At 46.8% G+C, this 17,850-nt stretch overlaps 1 protein-coding gene across 3 annotated transcripts; it reads right to left on the reverse strand.

Moving 5' to 3' along the window:
• Nucleotides 1–581: 581 nt before the first annotated feature.
• TNFAIP3 (TNF alpha induced protein 3) lies at nt 582–16,834 on the reverse strand. 3 transcript variants are annotated; one of them, XM_087776745.1, is made up of 10 exons: nt 16,156–16,487; nt 13,884–14,065; nt 12,978–13,290; nt 8,576–8,766; nt 8,202–8,349; nt 7,829–7,999; nt 6,922–7,102; nt 4,543–5,453; nt 2,930–3,162; nt 582–2,263 (listed from the first exon to the last, which is right to left on the reverse strand). In XM_087776745.1, the coding sequence occupies exons 3-10, from the start codon at nt 13,288–13,290 to the stop codon at nt 1,982–1,984; spliced, it is 2,430 nt and encodes an 809-aa protein (XP_087632871.1). In that variant the 5' UTR covers nt 13,884–14,065; nt 16,156–16,487; the 3' UTR covers nt 582–1,981. The 3 variants fall into 3 exon arrangements, with proteins under 3 accessions (XP_087632871.1, XP_087632872.1, XP_087632870.1); XM_087776746.1 differs by lacking the exon at nt 13,884–14,065; XM_087776744.1 differs by lacking the exons at nt 13,884–14,065; nt 16,156–16,487 and adding an exon at nt 16,614–16,834 and having other exon boundaries at nt 583–2,263.
• Between the last annotated feature and the right edge of the window lie 1,016 nt (nt 16,835–17,850).

Genomic DNA, 17,850 nt, shown 5'->3' on the forward strand with positions numbered 1-17,850 from the left:
GGTGGTAGGGCTGGCCTGTGCCTTCGGGGCTGCGTGCATGGCTGGGTAGAGGTGGGGACCACGTGCTGCCATCACCACCTCCTCAGGTGGCACTCAAGCAACATCGGTTGGGAATCCCTGGCATAAGTGATGGATGAATGAAGAAAGCAAAGTCAAGTCAGTCTAAGCTTAGCTTCTCTTGCAGCCTGGTCCTGACCATCCTTACTTTCCCACACCCATAGTTCCAGGGACTGAAGATACTCTGCACCCACAGAAGCCACCTCCTTATGCACACTGACTGCATGGGTCTCCCACAGTACCAAGAGCTCTTCCTGAGAAGACAATGACGTAAGGTGGGAGTATGCAGAGACTTACAGCAAGTTATCACCTCTTCAAAGTGCTTGGCTACCTCATCTGAACCAGGGAGCAGCTGGTAACATGCTGAAGGGTGGACCTGAACAGAAATGCTTTCTTCAGGGGGTGTCCCATGCTCAACTGTGCTCTCTCTCATCAATATAAAATAGCAAATTCAATCCTTCAATAATTTATTTCTTTATATCAGAGAATGTTTTTCAATTATACATTTAAGTTTGTAACTTTCACAAGAGTAAATATATATATATAAAAAAACATAGCTGTGCAAATTTCAAGTTGCATTGTTTCAAATAATATAAATATTTTAATAAAACATGTTCACATTAAAGTTCACAAAATATATAAAACTTAACAGAAATAAGTCATGAGTTATTTAATTTTTTTTGTTTTTAAAAACTCTTTTATAATAACTAGAAAAAGATTCTAAAATTGAGAAGCAACTTAGAAGAGGTATCACCCCCAAAATCATAGCAGCAAAACAGATGCTGGAAACGTAAAATGTGTGAAAGGAGAAGAGAGAAGCAGGTACCAGGCACAATGGTAAAGGCAAGGTCACTAAAGAAGGTATTTCAGATTGAGAAGTGGATGCATGATCTCCAGGAGTAAAACCTCGACCCTAAAGCACTCCGTTACTGAGATCCAAGCTGTTTGCACGACAACAGAACCACATGAAGGATAACAGAAAGAAGTGTGACAGAAATGGGGAGGGAGGGTATGAACAGCAGCACATGTATTCCCAACAGTTACAATGCAGGAGAAGAGAGTCGCTCTGGTTTCAGAACGGAAGCCGAAGACAAAGGGCTTTGGGGGTTGTTTTTGTATGTTGGAAGCAATTCCTTCCACATGAGTGGGAAACGGCAGGATTTAGTTTTCCCATAACATGCATATGCTCATGAAAGTTGTTTCTGTAATCACCTGTCTTTCCAGCTGTCTTGGGATTTGGGAAAGCATCTAAACGCTGGTTAGGTTAAGCATGTTAAGGGAGCAGACCACTGCTGGTCTCGTTTCTGGCTGCGGTTTGCTGAGGGCTCTGCAAACACAGAACCGCTCGCCGTTAACACCCTGACGGCCTGCAGGAGCTCCCGCCTGGACAGCCTCCGTTAGAACACCAGCAAGGACGCGGGCAACCCAAAGCAAGTTTCTTCAGACATCAACTGCAAGTTGCATCAGCCTGTCCTGGGGGATCCCTTCTCAGGAAAGATTTGCCTCTGACTGATGCACGCAAACACAAAGAGCTCCTGCACCTCCAACAGTAGCTGCGGCTCCGCGCCCGGGAGGAGGGGAGGTATTGAGAAAGAGGCAGAATTGGGAAGTTCTTTGGATTCAAATACTTCACACTTCCTCTTGGGAAGTCCAAGAATTAAATATGGCATTGTAGGAGCTTAGTCACGAACGACAGCTCTGTGCAGAAGGCAACCTGCCCTTCTCAGCAGTCCCTGTATGCAGTGTTTAGAGGAAGTAGACATTTATTCCTATTCTTGGGAATAAACATGAACACAAGCAGAGAGCTTATATTTCCCCCCACCCTCCTACTCCCAGGACTGTTAAGTGTTTTGGACATAGCACCGTTTCAGTGAAGGAAGTAGCTGGTATCGCTTTCTTCTTCTTTGCCAACTCCTCCCCTCTGCTAGCCATAGATCTGCTTGAACTGGTAGCATTCATTGCAGTAGCCGTTGCACTTGGCATTGCCATAGTGATCACAAGCAGGGGCTCGGCAGCGTTGCTTCGGGGGCTCCTCCGCAGCCGGGTCCCTGGCACTCCCCAACGGCGCGAGCTGACCGAGGCGCCGGCATTCCTGGCACAAGTCATCGCTTCTGCAGGCCAGGTTGTTTCTACATGAAGCCACAGCACACTGTCTCTCCTGGCTACTCAACACTGCTCGCTGCAAATCTCTGTGCTGTCCCGTTCTCTTGAAAGACATTAAAACACACTGTCAGTTGCCATGCTGGCAGCACAAGCAGCTTTTCATTTACTTTCAACTCTGCTAATGGTTTGTATAGGTAATCACTGGGGGCTGTTGCAGACACATGGTTCTTCTGAAAAGTGCAATACCAAGAGCCAAGCTGGGCTTTACCAAAGAAAATAACACATTCTGTCATTTCTTTGAAAAAAATGTTTTTTATCACTCATAACTCTCAATTCTAAAAGGGTCAAACCAAATTAAAAAAAAAAAATCTGGAACAAAGACAATCTGTAATGGGCTCAATGAAAAAGGCAACATGAAACGGACTAAATCCCTTGATGCAGTTGCATAGCTCTAAGGGTAAGAATGAAAATCTCTCCCTCATCAGCAAACAAACCAACTGTTAGTCCAATTGCTTCCATTGAAATTGCTGGTGTAATCTCAGCTGAGGTAAAACTGAACACAGCCATGATAACCCTAAACTGAGAATGACTTTTAGGAGTGCTGCTCAGATGCAGCAGGAAAAAATCATGAGATACTCTATGCTTGTCTTTCCACGATACTTAGGATGCATTCATTTGAGGATTTTCTAGTACGCATCCTGAGTTTTTCACACAAGAGAAAAATGTGCAGCGCTAAACAAGAGGAAGATTTTGAGAAGTTCACACTTACTTCTGGCTGTCTCACCAGCTGTTCTTCCGTCCTCCTGGCTTCCTGAAATCGCTGGTTCTGGGCTTTAATGAAGCAGTTCTGGCAGTACCCTTCGAGCATCGTGCTACCCAGGGTGCCGCAGTCGCGCCGCTGGCAGGACACTGTGTTACGGAAGGCAGCAGCGGAGGTTCCTGGCTGACCCGCTGGCGAGGACTTCCTCTGAGATCTCCTCTGGTGGCGTAGCAAAGCGCTGTCTGTAATGCAAAGTAAGGACAGGAGGAGTTTGAATGTGCCCCATAGACCTGCTGACCCAAAGCAACTATAAAAAGCTCCCCAGTTTAAAAATAAAAAATAAAAATAAATCTACTAGCCTCAAACATGGGTTTTGGACAGTGCTGAGACCCCTCAGTTGATGCAATTTTATCCATGTTACATAAATAAGGGAGTTAATACAGCCTGATTTTCATATTAAAAGTTGTTGAAACAGCTGATTTGGGAAAAACTTGTCCTCAGTGGGAAAACTACATCCCAGTGAAGTCAAGGGGAATTTCACCTTTGGCTTCAGTAGGTCATCTGTGATCTACCCCAACACTTCCCTCTCGGCCTCCCCCATTTCAGGCGCAATGGGTAATGGAAGTACAGTGGCACAGAGCTTAATAGGAAAAAGTGCCTATGCTTTTTAGTCTCATGAAGCAATCTTATATATTCCATAATCAGAAGGAAAAAATTTTCATTGTGAACAACTGTGGAAAATAAGCTATTGCAAGTTGGCATAGAAGTTCCCTAATTTGAAAGTATGTGGAAAGCGCAGCATTGGCACACTTGTCAACAATGAAACAGTTTTAAGAGATAAGCAATAATTGCTGATAAGCAATAATTCTCTCTTACATGTGCCTTTCACCCTCTATAGCCAAGGGCTCTTTGCCTGTGTAACAGAGCAGTAGCATGAAAGATGAAGATTTCATGCTGTGATTTATTCACAGACTATTACCTTTTCGAAGGCCTGCCTTTAAACACACATGCACACACATGCACATGATACTACCAAGAAAGATTTCACAGTAGATTATAACAATACATTCCTAAGTTACTCCAAAATACAAGCACATTATCTACAGTCAACTTCTACTTGCTCTGCTTATCGAGGCAACTTCAGTAGTTACTCCAGAGTGTTATACCTCTTACATCCAGAACGGATATGGATCTTCAAATTCATCCCCAGGTTTTTAAAAGCCTTGCTAACACAACTGGTTGTCAGTAGCATCAATACAATAGCATTTCCCCTCACTGACTCCCACAACTTGTCTAGCTGTGAAGAAAATTCATACCAAACCATGACTACAGTGGACGGTGGGGAGGGATCAAAACGCACCCCTTCTTGAGATAGTTTTGCTTCCATGAAAGCCAATGGGAAGTTTTGCAAGAAATTTCACAGATTTCCCACACTGGTATTGCATGCCCCTTTATGGGATAATAATGGCCAAAAAAGCACCTTCTCCTCAGACTGCTGCTTCTGCTCCACACTGTTTCCGTCACCCCCTGCCCTTTTAGCACCCAGTGCATGCAGAGCTTCATAACTTGAGGAGGCCGATCTTCAGCCAAAGCATGCCAAAGCTCACCCCATCTCCACTTACCATGGTTTTCCCTGTACTCAAAGAAACACAGCGTGCAAAAGCCCTCATTCTGTGGCGTCCCAAAAAACTTGCAGCCAGGTTTCCTGCAGAGGTTACCTCCCCTCTTCTCCTCGGGAGGCAGCGCCGGTGGCGGGGGCTCCTCACCGTGGCTGTTGGGAGCCTGATGGCAGGAGTGCTGGAGGAGGCTCTGGGAGATCTGGGACGGGTCAGATGTCGATCTCTGGTGGCACGTGGGAAAGAAAGCAGGGCTGCCATTTGAGGAGCGCTCTGTAGACCTTTTGAAGCAAGCGCTGCATATGCCATTGAAGGTCCTGTTGGCCTTCTGACGGCACACCTTGCAGGTAGCATAGTCTAAACATCTCCGGTCATCCAAATTGTTGCAAGGACCAAGCTGCCTGGAGTTGTAGCAGCGCTCGCAAAGCCCATTGTGTTGCACGTTCAATGTAAAGGGGCAGTCTGGTGTCCTGCATTTCATGGCTGTGGTCTCGCTGTATAGGAAAAGGCTTGGAGCAGTTGGAGGTGCGGAGCGAGGCCCTGTCACAGGCCCTTCGGACGTCCATCCCCCAGGTTCACAAACATCCCCACGGGAGGATCCCGACCCAGCTGCTTTCAGTTTCTCGGGTGCTGCTTTGGAGGTCTGCTTTCTTCCTTTGCTTCCCTGAGACCTCCGCTCAAAGCACTCGTGGCAGTAGGGCTGGGTGTTCACAGACATGTAGAAAGGGCAATTTGGCGTTTCACATTTCACCTGTAAGAGGGAGAGCTGCGAAAAAGACAGTTCCTGTCTGTTCCTGGAGCAGGTCTCTCTTCTAGCAGGTTCAGCGTTCTCCTGCCACTTCTTGTACTCATGCTGTACCAGTTGAAAGTAATCTTCCACGAGGTTTATTTCTTTGGGTAGGTTGCCTTCATCTAACCTGACAGCCAAAAAAGGAAGATTGCATCAGTGGTTGAAAAGGGCAGATGGTGGGGGTGGAGGCAAATACAAGCAATGTGGGGAGGAAATGTAGATTTAATGCACATCCATATTACTCAGCTAGAAGATCCAGGATATTAAACTGTTGCTGTAAATGGAAATAATTTTAAAAGCAGGTGTTCAGTGATGTCAAACGGAGACTTTCACATCTAAAGAAATGGTCTGACACAATGCTAAACAGAAGTATTCTTAAAAGGATTTTCTAGGTGAGGGTTTTCTGTCCAAGAGCTGTTTGCATGAAGAATATGGATCATCTCTCAGAAGCAAAAAGTCCCCCAAATCCTGAAGTCCTCTGAAGACCAGTGCTCAGCTGAGCAGAGGTTAGAGTGGAAGACCCCTCTCTTCACCAGCCTATGCTAAGAACAAGCCTTTCCTACAAGGGGCTCAGCACGTCATGATACATTTTATCATGAAATCTGCTCCTGGTTTTGCCCTGTTGGATCTGCATCTACCAGCGGAATTCTTCAAACAAACTATGGGGCTTCAGTGTGGTGTGCGTAATGCTAGCATCCATCACACCATCCCTACTCTGCCCCCAACCTCAGGGAAAACCCCACACTGGAGCTTCACCATGCCACAGTTGGTAGGATGAGGACTGGTAACAAGAATACATCCGCGCAGTGGGACTAGGGAAGCTCAACTGCTACTCTTTATGTATGCATATATCCTTTGGGTAGGAGGACTTCAATTTTCAAGGCTCCTAAACCAGAACCACCCAACAGCATAAAGATACCTCCCTGTGTGGTAATGGAAGCAAAGACAGAGGATACAGAGCGTCGCTTCCCTCCCACATTTGTGAAGGGGCTGGGTGCACACCACTGCCAGCATCTCCTAAAAGCAAGAAACCGATGGGTGCCGCCAGCTACCCCCTGCACGTTACTGATGCTCAACCGTCAGGGGGACGAGTGCAGACGCCGGTTCCTCCGCCGGCCACAGCTTCCTGCCTGCTGCCACACTGCAACAGCCCAGGGCGCCGAGGCATCTGCGCTAAGAACGTACTGCCAAGGACTTTCCCTAGGGCAGCCAAAATTACACCAACTGCCCTTTATGCAATGTGCCCTTACACAAAGCGCAAGAGTTTGGCCTAATTAGTTCCTGGGTTTAACCACTTTTCAGCCGCCCTCCTCTGTAGCCTAAAAGTCAGTGAAACTAATCCATTGGGTTTACTCTTCTAAAAGATTAGTTTCAGTCTGCTAAGTCTAAAGGCATTTTTGCCTTTAAATTTAAGACTGGCTCGAGCTCATACCACTTCAAAGCATGTCAGCAGTAATGCCGTTATTTCATATTGCAGAGGGTAAATACGTGTGCTACCGTGGAAGGAAGGAAAGACCGAAGGAACACACTGGGCTGCCCGGCTTCTCCCACCACCATAAACAAGATAACTTTGAGGAAACAGGAATGACACTCACTTTGCAGCATTAATGAGATGAGTTGTACCATGATCCCAGCCTTGCACTGGAATTTCTATCACTATCAAGTAGTCTTTTAGCAGCTGCTCTTTCTCCCTCTCCTCTGTGTCTGTCAGAAAGTGCACGCTCAAGTCCTCAAATCTGCCTCGTTCACTGGTGACCAGAGGGACAGCTCGGATTTCTGTGGGGAAACAAGATGAGTTAGCATACATATATATTTTACCAGGCAGGAGTAACCACAAGATGCAACACACAGAGATGTCACCACTGCTGCTGAGTTTCAGAGAGAGAGGAGAGCAACTGGCCAGAGAAACTGGTTTCTAAACAGTGCCACTGGCGGAGGACGCAGACATGTCTGCACCACAAACCTAGCCCCATCCCACTGGAGTTTTAATGTCCCCATAGCAATTTTCTTCTCAGTGTGGGCAGCATTGTAGATCTTAGTTTGTTCTACCTTTCCACAGGATGATGCCCTAACCTGAACCTAGAGAACTGCTATCTATTCAGAAGAGATGCATTAAAAACGGCAAAGCATATATCTCATTTTCCCTGCCAGGCAGTGGTACACTGCTGTGAGACCATGTCCTTCAAAGCTGCTTCTCTTATGATGGCGCGTGGAAAAGAGGCCAGAACACAACGAAGCAGAGGCCACCCTTTGACTGATCCTGGCCTGCAAGCAGGTGAGTTGTACTCTACTTTCAACCGGCGTTTTGAAGACAACCTTTAGTTCCTATTCAGACTGACAGTCAATTCTGCTCACATTGTAAGCACATATTCCAAAGGAATCTTTTACATTTATTTTAACTTTTGAAATGCAAATCTATACCAGATTATATTTTAAATGCTTTATCAGCATGATGATATTGAAGAAGCTACATAAATACCAAACAAGGTACTTGAACAATACCTGGCCCACTGTCCTTCAGACTCACTAGTGGTGTAAAATGCATATTGTCGTAGCCAAGCACAATTGGGTATCGGTAGCATTCTTCAGCTGGCCAAAGGAGAGGCAAGTAAATACCACCAACATTCAGAGGAGCAAAACTGGAGCCTGACTCTAAACTTCTTACCACTTTATCTGCATAAGGAAGAAAAGAAAACACAAATAAGCACAAATAAGTATGTGCTACAGGCAAGACAAAACATATTCTGGGTGTTTTAGAACAACTGCTGAAAACGCCCCGTTCTGAAATGCATCTACCTGAAAAAAACAATTATCGAAGTAAGATTACAAACGCAGCACAGAGTAACACGGTGAGATGACTGTCTGGGCAACTCACCTGCAAGGACAATGACTGGCCTTCTGAGGATGTTGGCAAGGATGAAGATGTGGATTTCTTCCAGTGCATTATATGGAAGCCTGTTTCGAGCCCCAGATGTTTCTGGGGACGTCATTTCAATGAGGTATTCCCACTCCTGCTCCCAATTCTGAGGAAAGAAACATCCATCAGCAACGGTTCAGAGACACGGAGCTCAGGAGCCAACTGCAGCACAACAGTGCTCAAAATAATCATATTTTCCCATTTCCTCCAAAGGAAGACTATTTCTGCTCTCCACTAATGGCGGAATCCGTGAAGCCAAAAAGCAAATGAAATCAGCAAGGCAACGCTGACGAGCACTCAGAAAACAGCATGATTCCCTCAGGCCACCTTACCCGGGTGTCATAGTGGAGTCCCGTTTCTACAAACTCCTGGGATTTAATAGCTTCCCGCTGCCAGCGGAGCTTGAAGTTCCGTGTGTCAATCTCCCTGAGTGCGCTAAACAATGTTTTTCTTAACACGAGGTCAATATCTTCAATACCCCACATGTACTGTGATGCAGCATGCATGAGGCAATTTCCATCACCTGCAAAAAAAGAAAGAGTACTTTATTTTTAAATGGCTACTTAAATAAAACCCCACAAGCATGCGGGATGTAGAGTCACGCTGTGCATATCCATATTCCCTGTGCACTTCTCTCTAAGCCTCGGACAGAAGGGTTTTAACAAGACCACCACAGCTATGAGCTCTCTGCTCAGAGACAGAAAGGAAGAAAGTCCCCTCTCCACTGGTTTTCTCCCTTCACCGGTTGGTGTTAAGCTGTCATTCAGCAATGGCGGGAAGCCTGCCCTTTATCTATCTTACTTAACTTTGACTGATATCATGAACTGAATTTTGGGGTGAACTGCAAATGTCAAACAGTTGAAATAGCTTCTAAACACAACAAAGTCAACTTAAAATTACAAAAGAATGTGTAAATCTCCCTCATTAGTGTTTATTCAAATATACACCTGATGGCACAGGGTACACATAATGGAAACGACTAAGAAAATACTATAGTAACACCAAGCCTCACACCCCACGACAAGCACTGCATTGAAAGGCTTGGCACTTGGCTGTGCTTGATGGAGGAACTGTAACTAAAATAAAAAATAAAAAGAGAGAGAGAGACAGAAAGGCAATTGTAGGAACACCTCTTGCCTTCCTCTTGGAACTGGTAAAGTTTTATTTAAAGGCTGCTTCTTCTAAAATACAAAATTAAAACTAAATAAATGAAAAACATAATGATTCGATTTTCTTTTAGACACACTCCTTGCATTTAAAAAGTCCTCTTTACTCTACAGGTAGGAAGGAAAAGTGATGTTGTGCAGTTTCAGAGGGGAGGAAAATGAGAATCAGAGGAGTTAACTGACTTAATTAAAAGGTGTGAGAAAGCATGCCTATGGCTGGGTTTCAAATTCTATCTCTAGCCATCTTCTTCAAAAGGGGATGTCGCCCTTGAAAGGGAGATGTCAAGAATCATTACTGTCATATCAGCTTCAAAACTAGGTCTGGTGTTTACTACAGTGGTAAACAGATTCACTGAATGCTAAGAAACCACAGCGATTTCCTTGGAATAGAGGACGTCAACCATGCTATAGCTACTAGATTTTTCTCATGTGGAAAAAAAACTCACCCAAAGAACATCTACAAAAGACTTAAACCCAGTTTGCCGCATGTCTTATGAGCTCAAGTACACCGTTTGTGTACACTTTTACTACTTTTTCTATGAAACTGCAGAGAAAAACCTACAACAGACCCCAGAACCTGAAGAAGATATAATTTGAGATCTACTTAACACTTCATAAATTGCTATGGACTCAGTGCATGTTCCTGCAACTGCCTTCTGGTCTCTGAAGCTATCTTGCAAAGCTTACTTCAAGTCTGCAGGCTGCTTACTTGAGCTCAAAAATCAGGGAGCAACATATAAGACAGAAAAACTGACTGGGTTTCCTTCTGACCAAGAAAGATGACATATTAATCCTATTAAAATTTTCCCTTTGCAAAATCTAGAGCAAAGATAAGATTTTTTTTTTCCCTCTCTCTCTGAGAGAGCTCACTTTCAGTTCTTTATTGAGAAGCGCTGCCCAAAATTCCTTACACAGCACTTGGAATTCCCCTGCGCCGTTTGACTAGCAATTGAGCAACAGTTGTACTTTTTGTTCTGTGGTGTGCAGGGCTGAGCAGGGAAGCCTCCCTCGGACTTTCCCGGGGGGTGTGGCTGGGTGAGCTGGAATGAATGCCGATTCATTAGACAAGTGAAATCTCTACAGCCAATAGATGCTGGAATTTTTAATTTATTTTTTTTTTAAAAACAGTTTCGATTTTTATACCTCCTACTGCTTTCCTTCTGTCCTCCATTCGCGTGTCTGCAAAGAAATGCGTGGTGATTCAAAAGGCCTTTTTTAATTAAAAAAAAAAACAACAAAACACCACTCCACAAACTCATGTACATGTTAGGTAAAATATACAGCTAAAGATCCTATAGGAAGTACTTTCTCTGTTTTCAACAATTAAAACCTTCATTAGAAAAAAAGCCAGAATTTTCTGAAGAAAGCCCACTGTTGACTGAAAGAACTACTATATTCCTCCCACATCGATGGGTTAAATGCAGCTAAATGCTTTTTAAAGTATTCTTCATGCCACGTGGGAGGAAAAAAATAAATGTTATTTTCTGGGATAATGCAGGGCTTCTCCAGGCTTCTGTCCCTTCTTTCAGGGATCCTCTCCTTCAGTCCAGTCTACCTTCTGTCTCCTGCAAAAGTCCCTCACTGCAACTACTTTGCATAAACCGCAGCTTCCCAAAGCCACTCCTTCTACACATGCACTTAATGACCCTAAAGCACTGAACTGAAGCCAAGTTCATTGGCTGCACGGGGTACAGGGGACCACACACAAAGCCCTTGCTTTGCCTTCCCTCAACCTGCCCTAGTATTTCAGCATCTTGTATATTGGTACATCTGCTCACGGATGGGATCTGAGTCACCAGTCCACAAGTTGTTGTCATTTGTAACACTGGCCGACAGTCATGAGACAATGCAAGAGGTCACAGTTATTGAATACTGTGTTGTCAGCAACAAGGGCCTGTCCAGGCAGCGTTAGCCCCTGCAGGACTTGTGTTAACAGAAGATGGGGCATTCCAAACCTGTTGCTCTTTGCCCTGGGCAAAAATTACGCTCGTTGTCCGTTTTCCTAGTAAATCTGTTAGAGCGTATCTCCTGGGGTGAAGTTTTGAAGATGCAACACTTGGAGGGATGTTACCTTCCTAGTACCTGCAAAGCGCTGCCTGCCCTAGCTGCAACTCCAGTCCTTCTGGAAGTTCAAGACTACGCTATCTCCATGCACAGCCTAATTACAGTCAGGAGAATTTTACGCATGTGCAAAAGCCCACCAACAGGTCACTGCCTCTGTAACAGTTACAGAGACACACGTTAGGATCAGGCTTTTCTAGGTCACAGCAGTGACATCTACATGACGGTTCTGTTTTTATGGCTTTTGCACAACACAGCCGTGTGTGCAATCAGACTGAGAAGTATGGTAGAACTTGGTACAGGAAGAATGTGGACTAGGAAGATAAGGGCAATGTGTATATAAACAGATATGAAAAGTAGCATACACAGAACATAACGTAAGGACTTCAATGAGGCTTCAGGTCCACCACACCCGGTGTTTCTATAACCAGCGTCATCTGCTCCTTGAGCAAAGAATATGTATTTTCCACGTTCTTGGAGTCCTCACTGTCCCAGTCTACCTTCCCAGTTTGCGGCAATCTGTACTGTAGGGAATCCTGAGTCCAAGTTGGCAGCTGCGTGACCATAAGTCATAGCCATTACCAAATCTTTCCTCCACTGAATGTGAAATGTCCAGCGACTCCTACAGTCATGTGCAAAAGTTTCCTGCTCAAGACTGTGGACACATGTACCCTATTCAGGAAATCTTTGCACTACTGCCGTACCTTTTCATTTACGGCACTTGATGCAATACACACAAAGTAACCCAAAAGCCAAGTCCTAAAACCAGCACTGAGCCTTGAAAGAAAAGGGCACTGCAAACCTTGTTTGACAGATGGCTGTCATTCACACACACGGGAGTTACTGGTCAGCCCTGAGGGAGGGCAAGAGCTGGCAATCCCCAGCAGGTAGCTGAGGATGAGGGAGCCGGCTGGGTGCAGGGTGCTGACTCCAGGGCCAGCAAGGTCAGGTCCCCAGAGGCTCCACGTCCAGGATGCTCGCGCCAGCACCACTGTTAAAGCTGGATCAGCAAGTGAACCTTGCCTGCCAGCTACAATGGCAGGGCTTATGGCAGGATATTAACGTCTGCTATATATACACGGGAATGCATCCCTGTCACTCAAAGCATCTGAAGTCTCCTCTTGCCTGGCATTAAGGGCCGTTCGGCACTTCCGACGGGGCAGCCGGCACATAGCAGCGTCGGATTCACAGAAAGGCGATGGGATGCGAGTCAAGGTTCCTGCCTGGTATTTTACTCTGACGTGCCACAGGTTACTGATATCCTGAAAACATCTGTGAAATTTTCAGGCTATTCATAATACCGTGATATGGGCCGGGGACTGCTACAGCCTCAGGACAGTACATCATGTGGAAAGAATTTTAGTTTACAAAACTAAGACTGAAAGGCACCACTTTTTTAAAGCCGTGCGCTTCTGTTTCAGTAATGTGAACTCAGATGCTATTAATAAAGGTGCTACATTCGTATTACCCGTTTTAACGCAAGTGCAAAGACCTGCTCATAACTTACCATGAGTCTTCAAAGGGACAAGTCTCCGAACTTCCATGCACCAGTTGAGCTTCCTCTGGCGCTCCAGCGAAGTCTGGGTGGCCTGGTCAGTCAGGGCCTTCTGAAGCGTTTCCCGAAACTGAGGACAAAACTGGCACATTCTGAACATTTCTATGGTGTATCTGTGCATAGTCCTGAAGTGGTGAATTATTCCACTGGGGGGTTTGACCAGATCTTCAGGTGTCCTCTCTCTAATCTTCATGGCTTTCAGCATATTGCTCTGATACAAAGCTTGAGGAAGGATGTGTTGGCCAGCCATGTTTCTAGAAGACATCTGAAAAGAAAAAGGATCCTTTTATTGGCATGTTAGTGTCCTTGCATCACAGCTTTATCACTTCTGCAGAGATTGAGAAGGCACTTGCAGGGGCGGGATTCTGGCTGCAGTTTTGCCTAAAATGAGCACAGAGTGGATGCAGTCCCCTGAGGCTTATATGGATGATGGTTTTTAAAGCTCATATCCATCATATCCATTACTCAGATATAGACACTGACCAGCTTATTCCAATCATTTCCTGCTATCACTTACTAAGATATTAAAGAGAATTTATTCATAACTAAGGAAATTGCATCATCGTTCCAGGAAAAAAAAAAGCATTTAAATCAAAGTAAGGATAAAAGAAAGCAAGATCAAGGGAAGGGAAAATTCTCCTGGAAATTTCACTAATTGATAATTGCACAGTGTAATCTCATATGAACTTGCTGAACTTTCAGCACATTTCAAGCTCTTGTTTTGATGACATGCCAAAAAAAGCAGATAATGACCATTTCAGATTTCCGCAGCCCGTACATTCTGAGAAGTGATGCTTGGAACGGTACAAAAAGAGCCCCAAGAATTACATGCCATGCTAGCATCTGTCCCATACTTACGGTGGCCGAAGATGGCAAATGAGGAATTTGTAGCAGAGCAAGTACTCAAGGACAGATTTATGTTACTCTTCTTGAGGTTCCTTATATTTTGAGAGCGGTAGAGGTACTGCACAGAGGTGCTTGTGCCACGTGTCGGGGTGCAGCCTGCAGTGCCGCTATTACTCAGCGGTAAGTCAACATAGCTGAAAAAGCATTTCCACTTGGCTCAAAAACCCCAATATTTTTCCACAGTGGGACATGTAACGTTTGCTGCCCTGCATCCCTTTCTTCAGTAACTCTGGTCCCACGGGCTACAGCAGGAAGAACAAAAAAACCCCCATAACCTCAAGCTGTCTATACACTCTGAAATACTTATTCAGAGCACACTAACTTTGTGGCTAGCTAGAGCCAAAGGTAGGGACCACATCCCTCAAAACTCCCGTGCGCTACAGTAACACCACCAACAACCTATTTTTTACATGGAGAGACTCTCCATGCTGTCCATGTACGTTACTGCTCTGTTTAAAACCAAAGCAAAATTTCTATTAAGACAAATAAAGGCACGCATGCCTAACACGTTTAGACTACAGCTGGTCACATTAGGAGAGCCCATCATTGTGATTATGAATCTAGGGACAAATATCAAGCCGTAAGTATATATCAAGGTCTGGATATATACCTTGCCAAGTACAGGGAGACAAGAAGCAACTGAAAACTGGTTTATGCAACTATTTGGAAGTTTTCTCATGGAGATGGGAGTCTGGAGGGCTGGAGAGAGGAGAAGGAGGACTGCAACCTGACAGACTGACTGGGAAGGGACTCCCAGGTCTGTGGAGGCAGAAGAGCCCTCTTGCACAGAAGGACTTAAGCACGTCCTTCCCCGCAAGGGAACCAGCTGCTCTCTCCTCTTCACCCAGACACTTCCATTGGCGACATCCCCCTCCAGCCACCCAGCCGGAGCGCTGGAAAGGACCCTGCCAGGGTGAGAGGGGACCTCAAACTCCTGCTGCCAAGAGCTGCCCTCTATAACCTCTCTGAGAACCAGCTGATCAAGAGACTCAGTGGATGTCCTGTCAAGCCCTAAATAGAGGCAGGTGAAACACGAGATGCTGCAAAGTCCTTTCTGCTCAGTCTGGGCAATGCCATTCACACTGTAAGAGTGTGAATGCCATCCTGCAAGAGCACTAGGGACAGGGCTCAGAGCTGTCACATCTTGCAACACAGAGAAAAGCTTTCCTTTACCTAATAAAGATGGCATATTCTTATCATTTCCCCCATCAACATACAGCCTTAAAATGGAAATAACACATTTTCTCATCCACTCCCCCCACCAATATAGTTTTACATGTGCTATTTACGTAATCCTATATTTGAATGTATGGATGATTTAAGAAATGAAATATAAACAACCCCTTACTAACCTGTTTAATAACCACAGCAATACTTTGCTCCGAGATGACCAAAATACTGAACTCCTTACTTATATAGTAGAGCTATTGAGTCAATGGGATTTTTTTACATGAATGAAGACTAATCACATGATTGAGAGCTACCGGCAGGGACCCTTGAAATGGTTATTTCCAGCTTTAAGTAACAAAAAGTACTGAGTTTACAGAAGCATTCACTGAAACTATATCATTCAATATTATATTCTACAGGCATATTTTCCCCTCCACACATGGAAATTACTGTCTATGCTATTTATGGTCATTAATGTTAATCAAGGCAAAAGCTGAGCAACCCTTATTTTCACAAACAATGTGATGAAACAAACAGAACTCAACAGCCACCTAAGCTAGAGATTTAAAGAACAGAAAGCTCAGCTACAACTATATTAGTTTATACCGTACTGTGCTTTACTGTATGCTATACTACTTTAACCTTTTGACATGTAATGACTATGAATTCTCAGAAAAGAACAGCTGTAAACAATGATTAAAATAGCTATCTGAGGCAGCATCCTTTCTGAACATGTAATACCGAAGACGCTGGGCTTGGGAAAGCTGAATACTGTTCTGAGGTCTGCCAGCGGCTTCATAAAGTTATTTTAATTTTCTGTCCTCTATCTGAAAAATGGCAATAATAAACTCTTTTCCATAAAGTCCTAAGACGACGCTAAAGTAAACATGCTTCATACACCTTCAGCACCCATGGATTTCTATGCCTGCATCTTTGTCTTAGCGCTTGGTTCAGAACTAAGCATATTATCACTCTTCACCAAGGAAGAAGATGAGGACTGAGGGTGCGTTATATACCACAGGACTGGTTTACACGGCTTAGTTCCGTAACTTACTGGTCTGCTGGAAGCAAGCGAATGCAAGGTGGAAACGACAGCCGCTGTTGCCACCTGCCAGCTTCACAGGCGAAGGAGCTCAAAGCAGACTTTTCCAGCAGCGGCAAGCGCTAAAAGCAAGCCCAGCAAAGCCCCGCCGGTCGCTTGCCCCGCCGTGCGGGCTGCGGGGAGCCCGCCGGGGTCCCGCCGAGCCCGGGCCCGGGCCAGCCGGCAGCCGGCGCGACATCAGCGCCCGGCCAAAGACGCCCAGCGGGAGCCAGCAGACAGCCCCCCCGCAGCGCTAACTGCTCGGGTGCCGGGAGGGGAACGACCAGACGCGGCGGCCAAAGCAACCGCCTGCTGCTCCGGGGCGCCCTCCTGCGAGCGGGACGGGGGAGATGAAGCCGCTTTGGGGGTCCGCCGCCCCGCCGTGCCCTGCCCGCCTCCCCTCCCCTCCCCGTGCCCGGCGCGGTGCTCACCTCTCCGCCGGCGGGCTCCTCCTCCGGTCGATCCTGCCGGTAACTCCTGCTCAGCAGCGGGGCTGGGGCGGTGGGACGCAGCCGAGCTCGGGAGCCATCAACCCCCGCCGAGCCGGGGCTGCCTTCCCTGCGCCGCCCCCCTCCCCGCCGGAGCTGCTGCCGCCGCCACCGCCGCTGCGGAATGAAGGGCTGAGCCGAGCCGCTTGTTTTTTTTCCCTTTCTGTTTCAGCGCCCGGGCGCAAAAAAAAAAAAAAAAAAAAAAAAAAAAAGAAAAAACACACAACAAAAAAACCCCACCGGGGATTTCCACCGGCAGCGCCGGGGACTTTCCGACATGTGACAACCGCGGCCGCCGCCGACCGCCGCCGCCAGGGGGCGCCGCCGCGCCCCCCCCCGCCGCCGCCGGGCCGCCGTGAGTCACCGCCGGGCTTTTCGGGAGCCGGGCCGTCATTTTTTCCTTCCTTATTCCGTTCCCCCCGCCCCGGAGGGGGGTGCCCATCCCGTCCCGCAGGCCTCGCTCCGCAGCCGTTGCCGGCCCGGTGCTCGGCGGGGCGCCGCGGCGCCCCAGCACGGGGGGGCGGGCAGCCCGCCGCCCGCGTCGCTGGGGCCGGAGGAGCTCCGTGCACCCATGCAGGGCATCGCCCTGGCGCCGCCGCTGCGGGGGAGAAGGTCCCTCGGGCACCGGGGAGTTGTGCTGGGGCACCGGCAGCTGCAGCCGGTCGTGCCCTGCCCTGCCCTGCTGTGCCCAGAGCTCGGGGCAGCACCCTTGCACCCTGCCTGTACCCTGCCTGTACCCCAGCTGTGCCCTGGCACCCTCTGAGCACCAGTAGCAGCAGCGGCCAAGAGGCTCAGACTTCTCCAGGAGCCATTACCTCGTCCTCGTCCACGCGGACAAGCGTGACGAGGGGCCCGCCGGACCCCTCGTGCGCGCAGAGAAGTCTTGGGGTGCAGGTGCCCACCCTGCCTGGAGCTGACATCCCGACGGGATGGAAAGGGAGCCCGTCCTGTTTGAAGCTATTGCTGTTCCAGGCTGTTTTCAAACCCAAGCAAGTTGTTTGGTTTTTTTTTTGTTTGTTTGTTTGTTTTTTTCACTTAGGTTGCATCTGCTTCACAGTTTTGGCTTTGTATTGTAAGGAACCACAAGTGACTTCATTTCTTTAATTAGAGGTTAGGCTGATATGTAATCCCATAACTCCATATTCTGGTATTTTAGGCAGGAGATGTTGATGTGCTTTAA

Source organism: Nipponia nippon, unplaced genomic scaffold (genome assembly GCF_047370975.1).
Source record: "Nipponia nippon isolate SJK-2023a ecotype South Korea unplaced genomic scaffold, ASM4737097v1 scaffold_4, whole genome shotgun sequence".
Lineage (NCBI taxonomy): Eukaryota > Metazoa > Chordata > Aves > Pelecaniformes > Threskiornithidae > Nipponia > Nipponia nippon.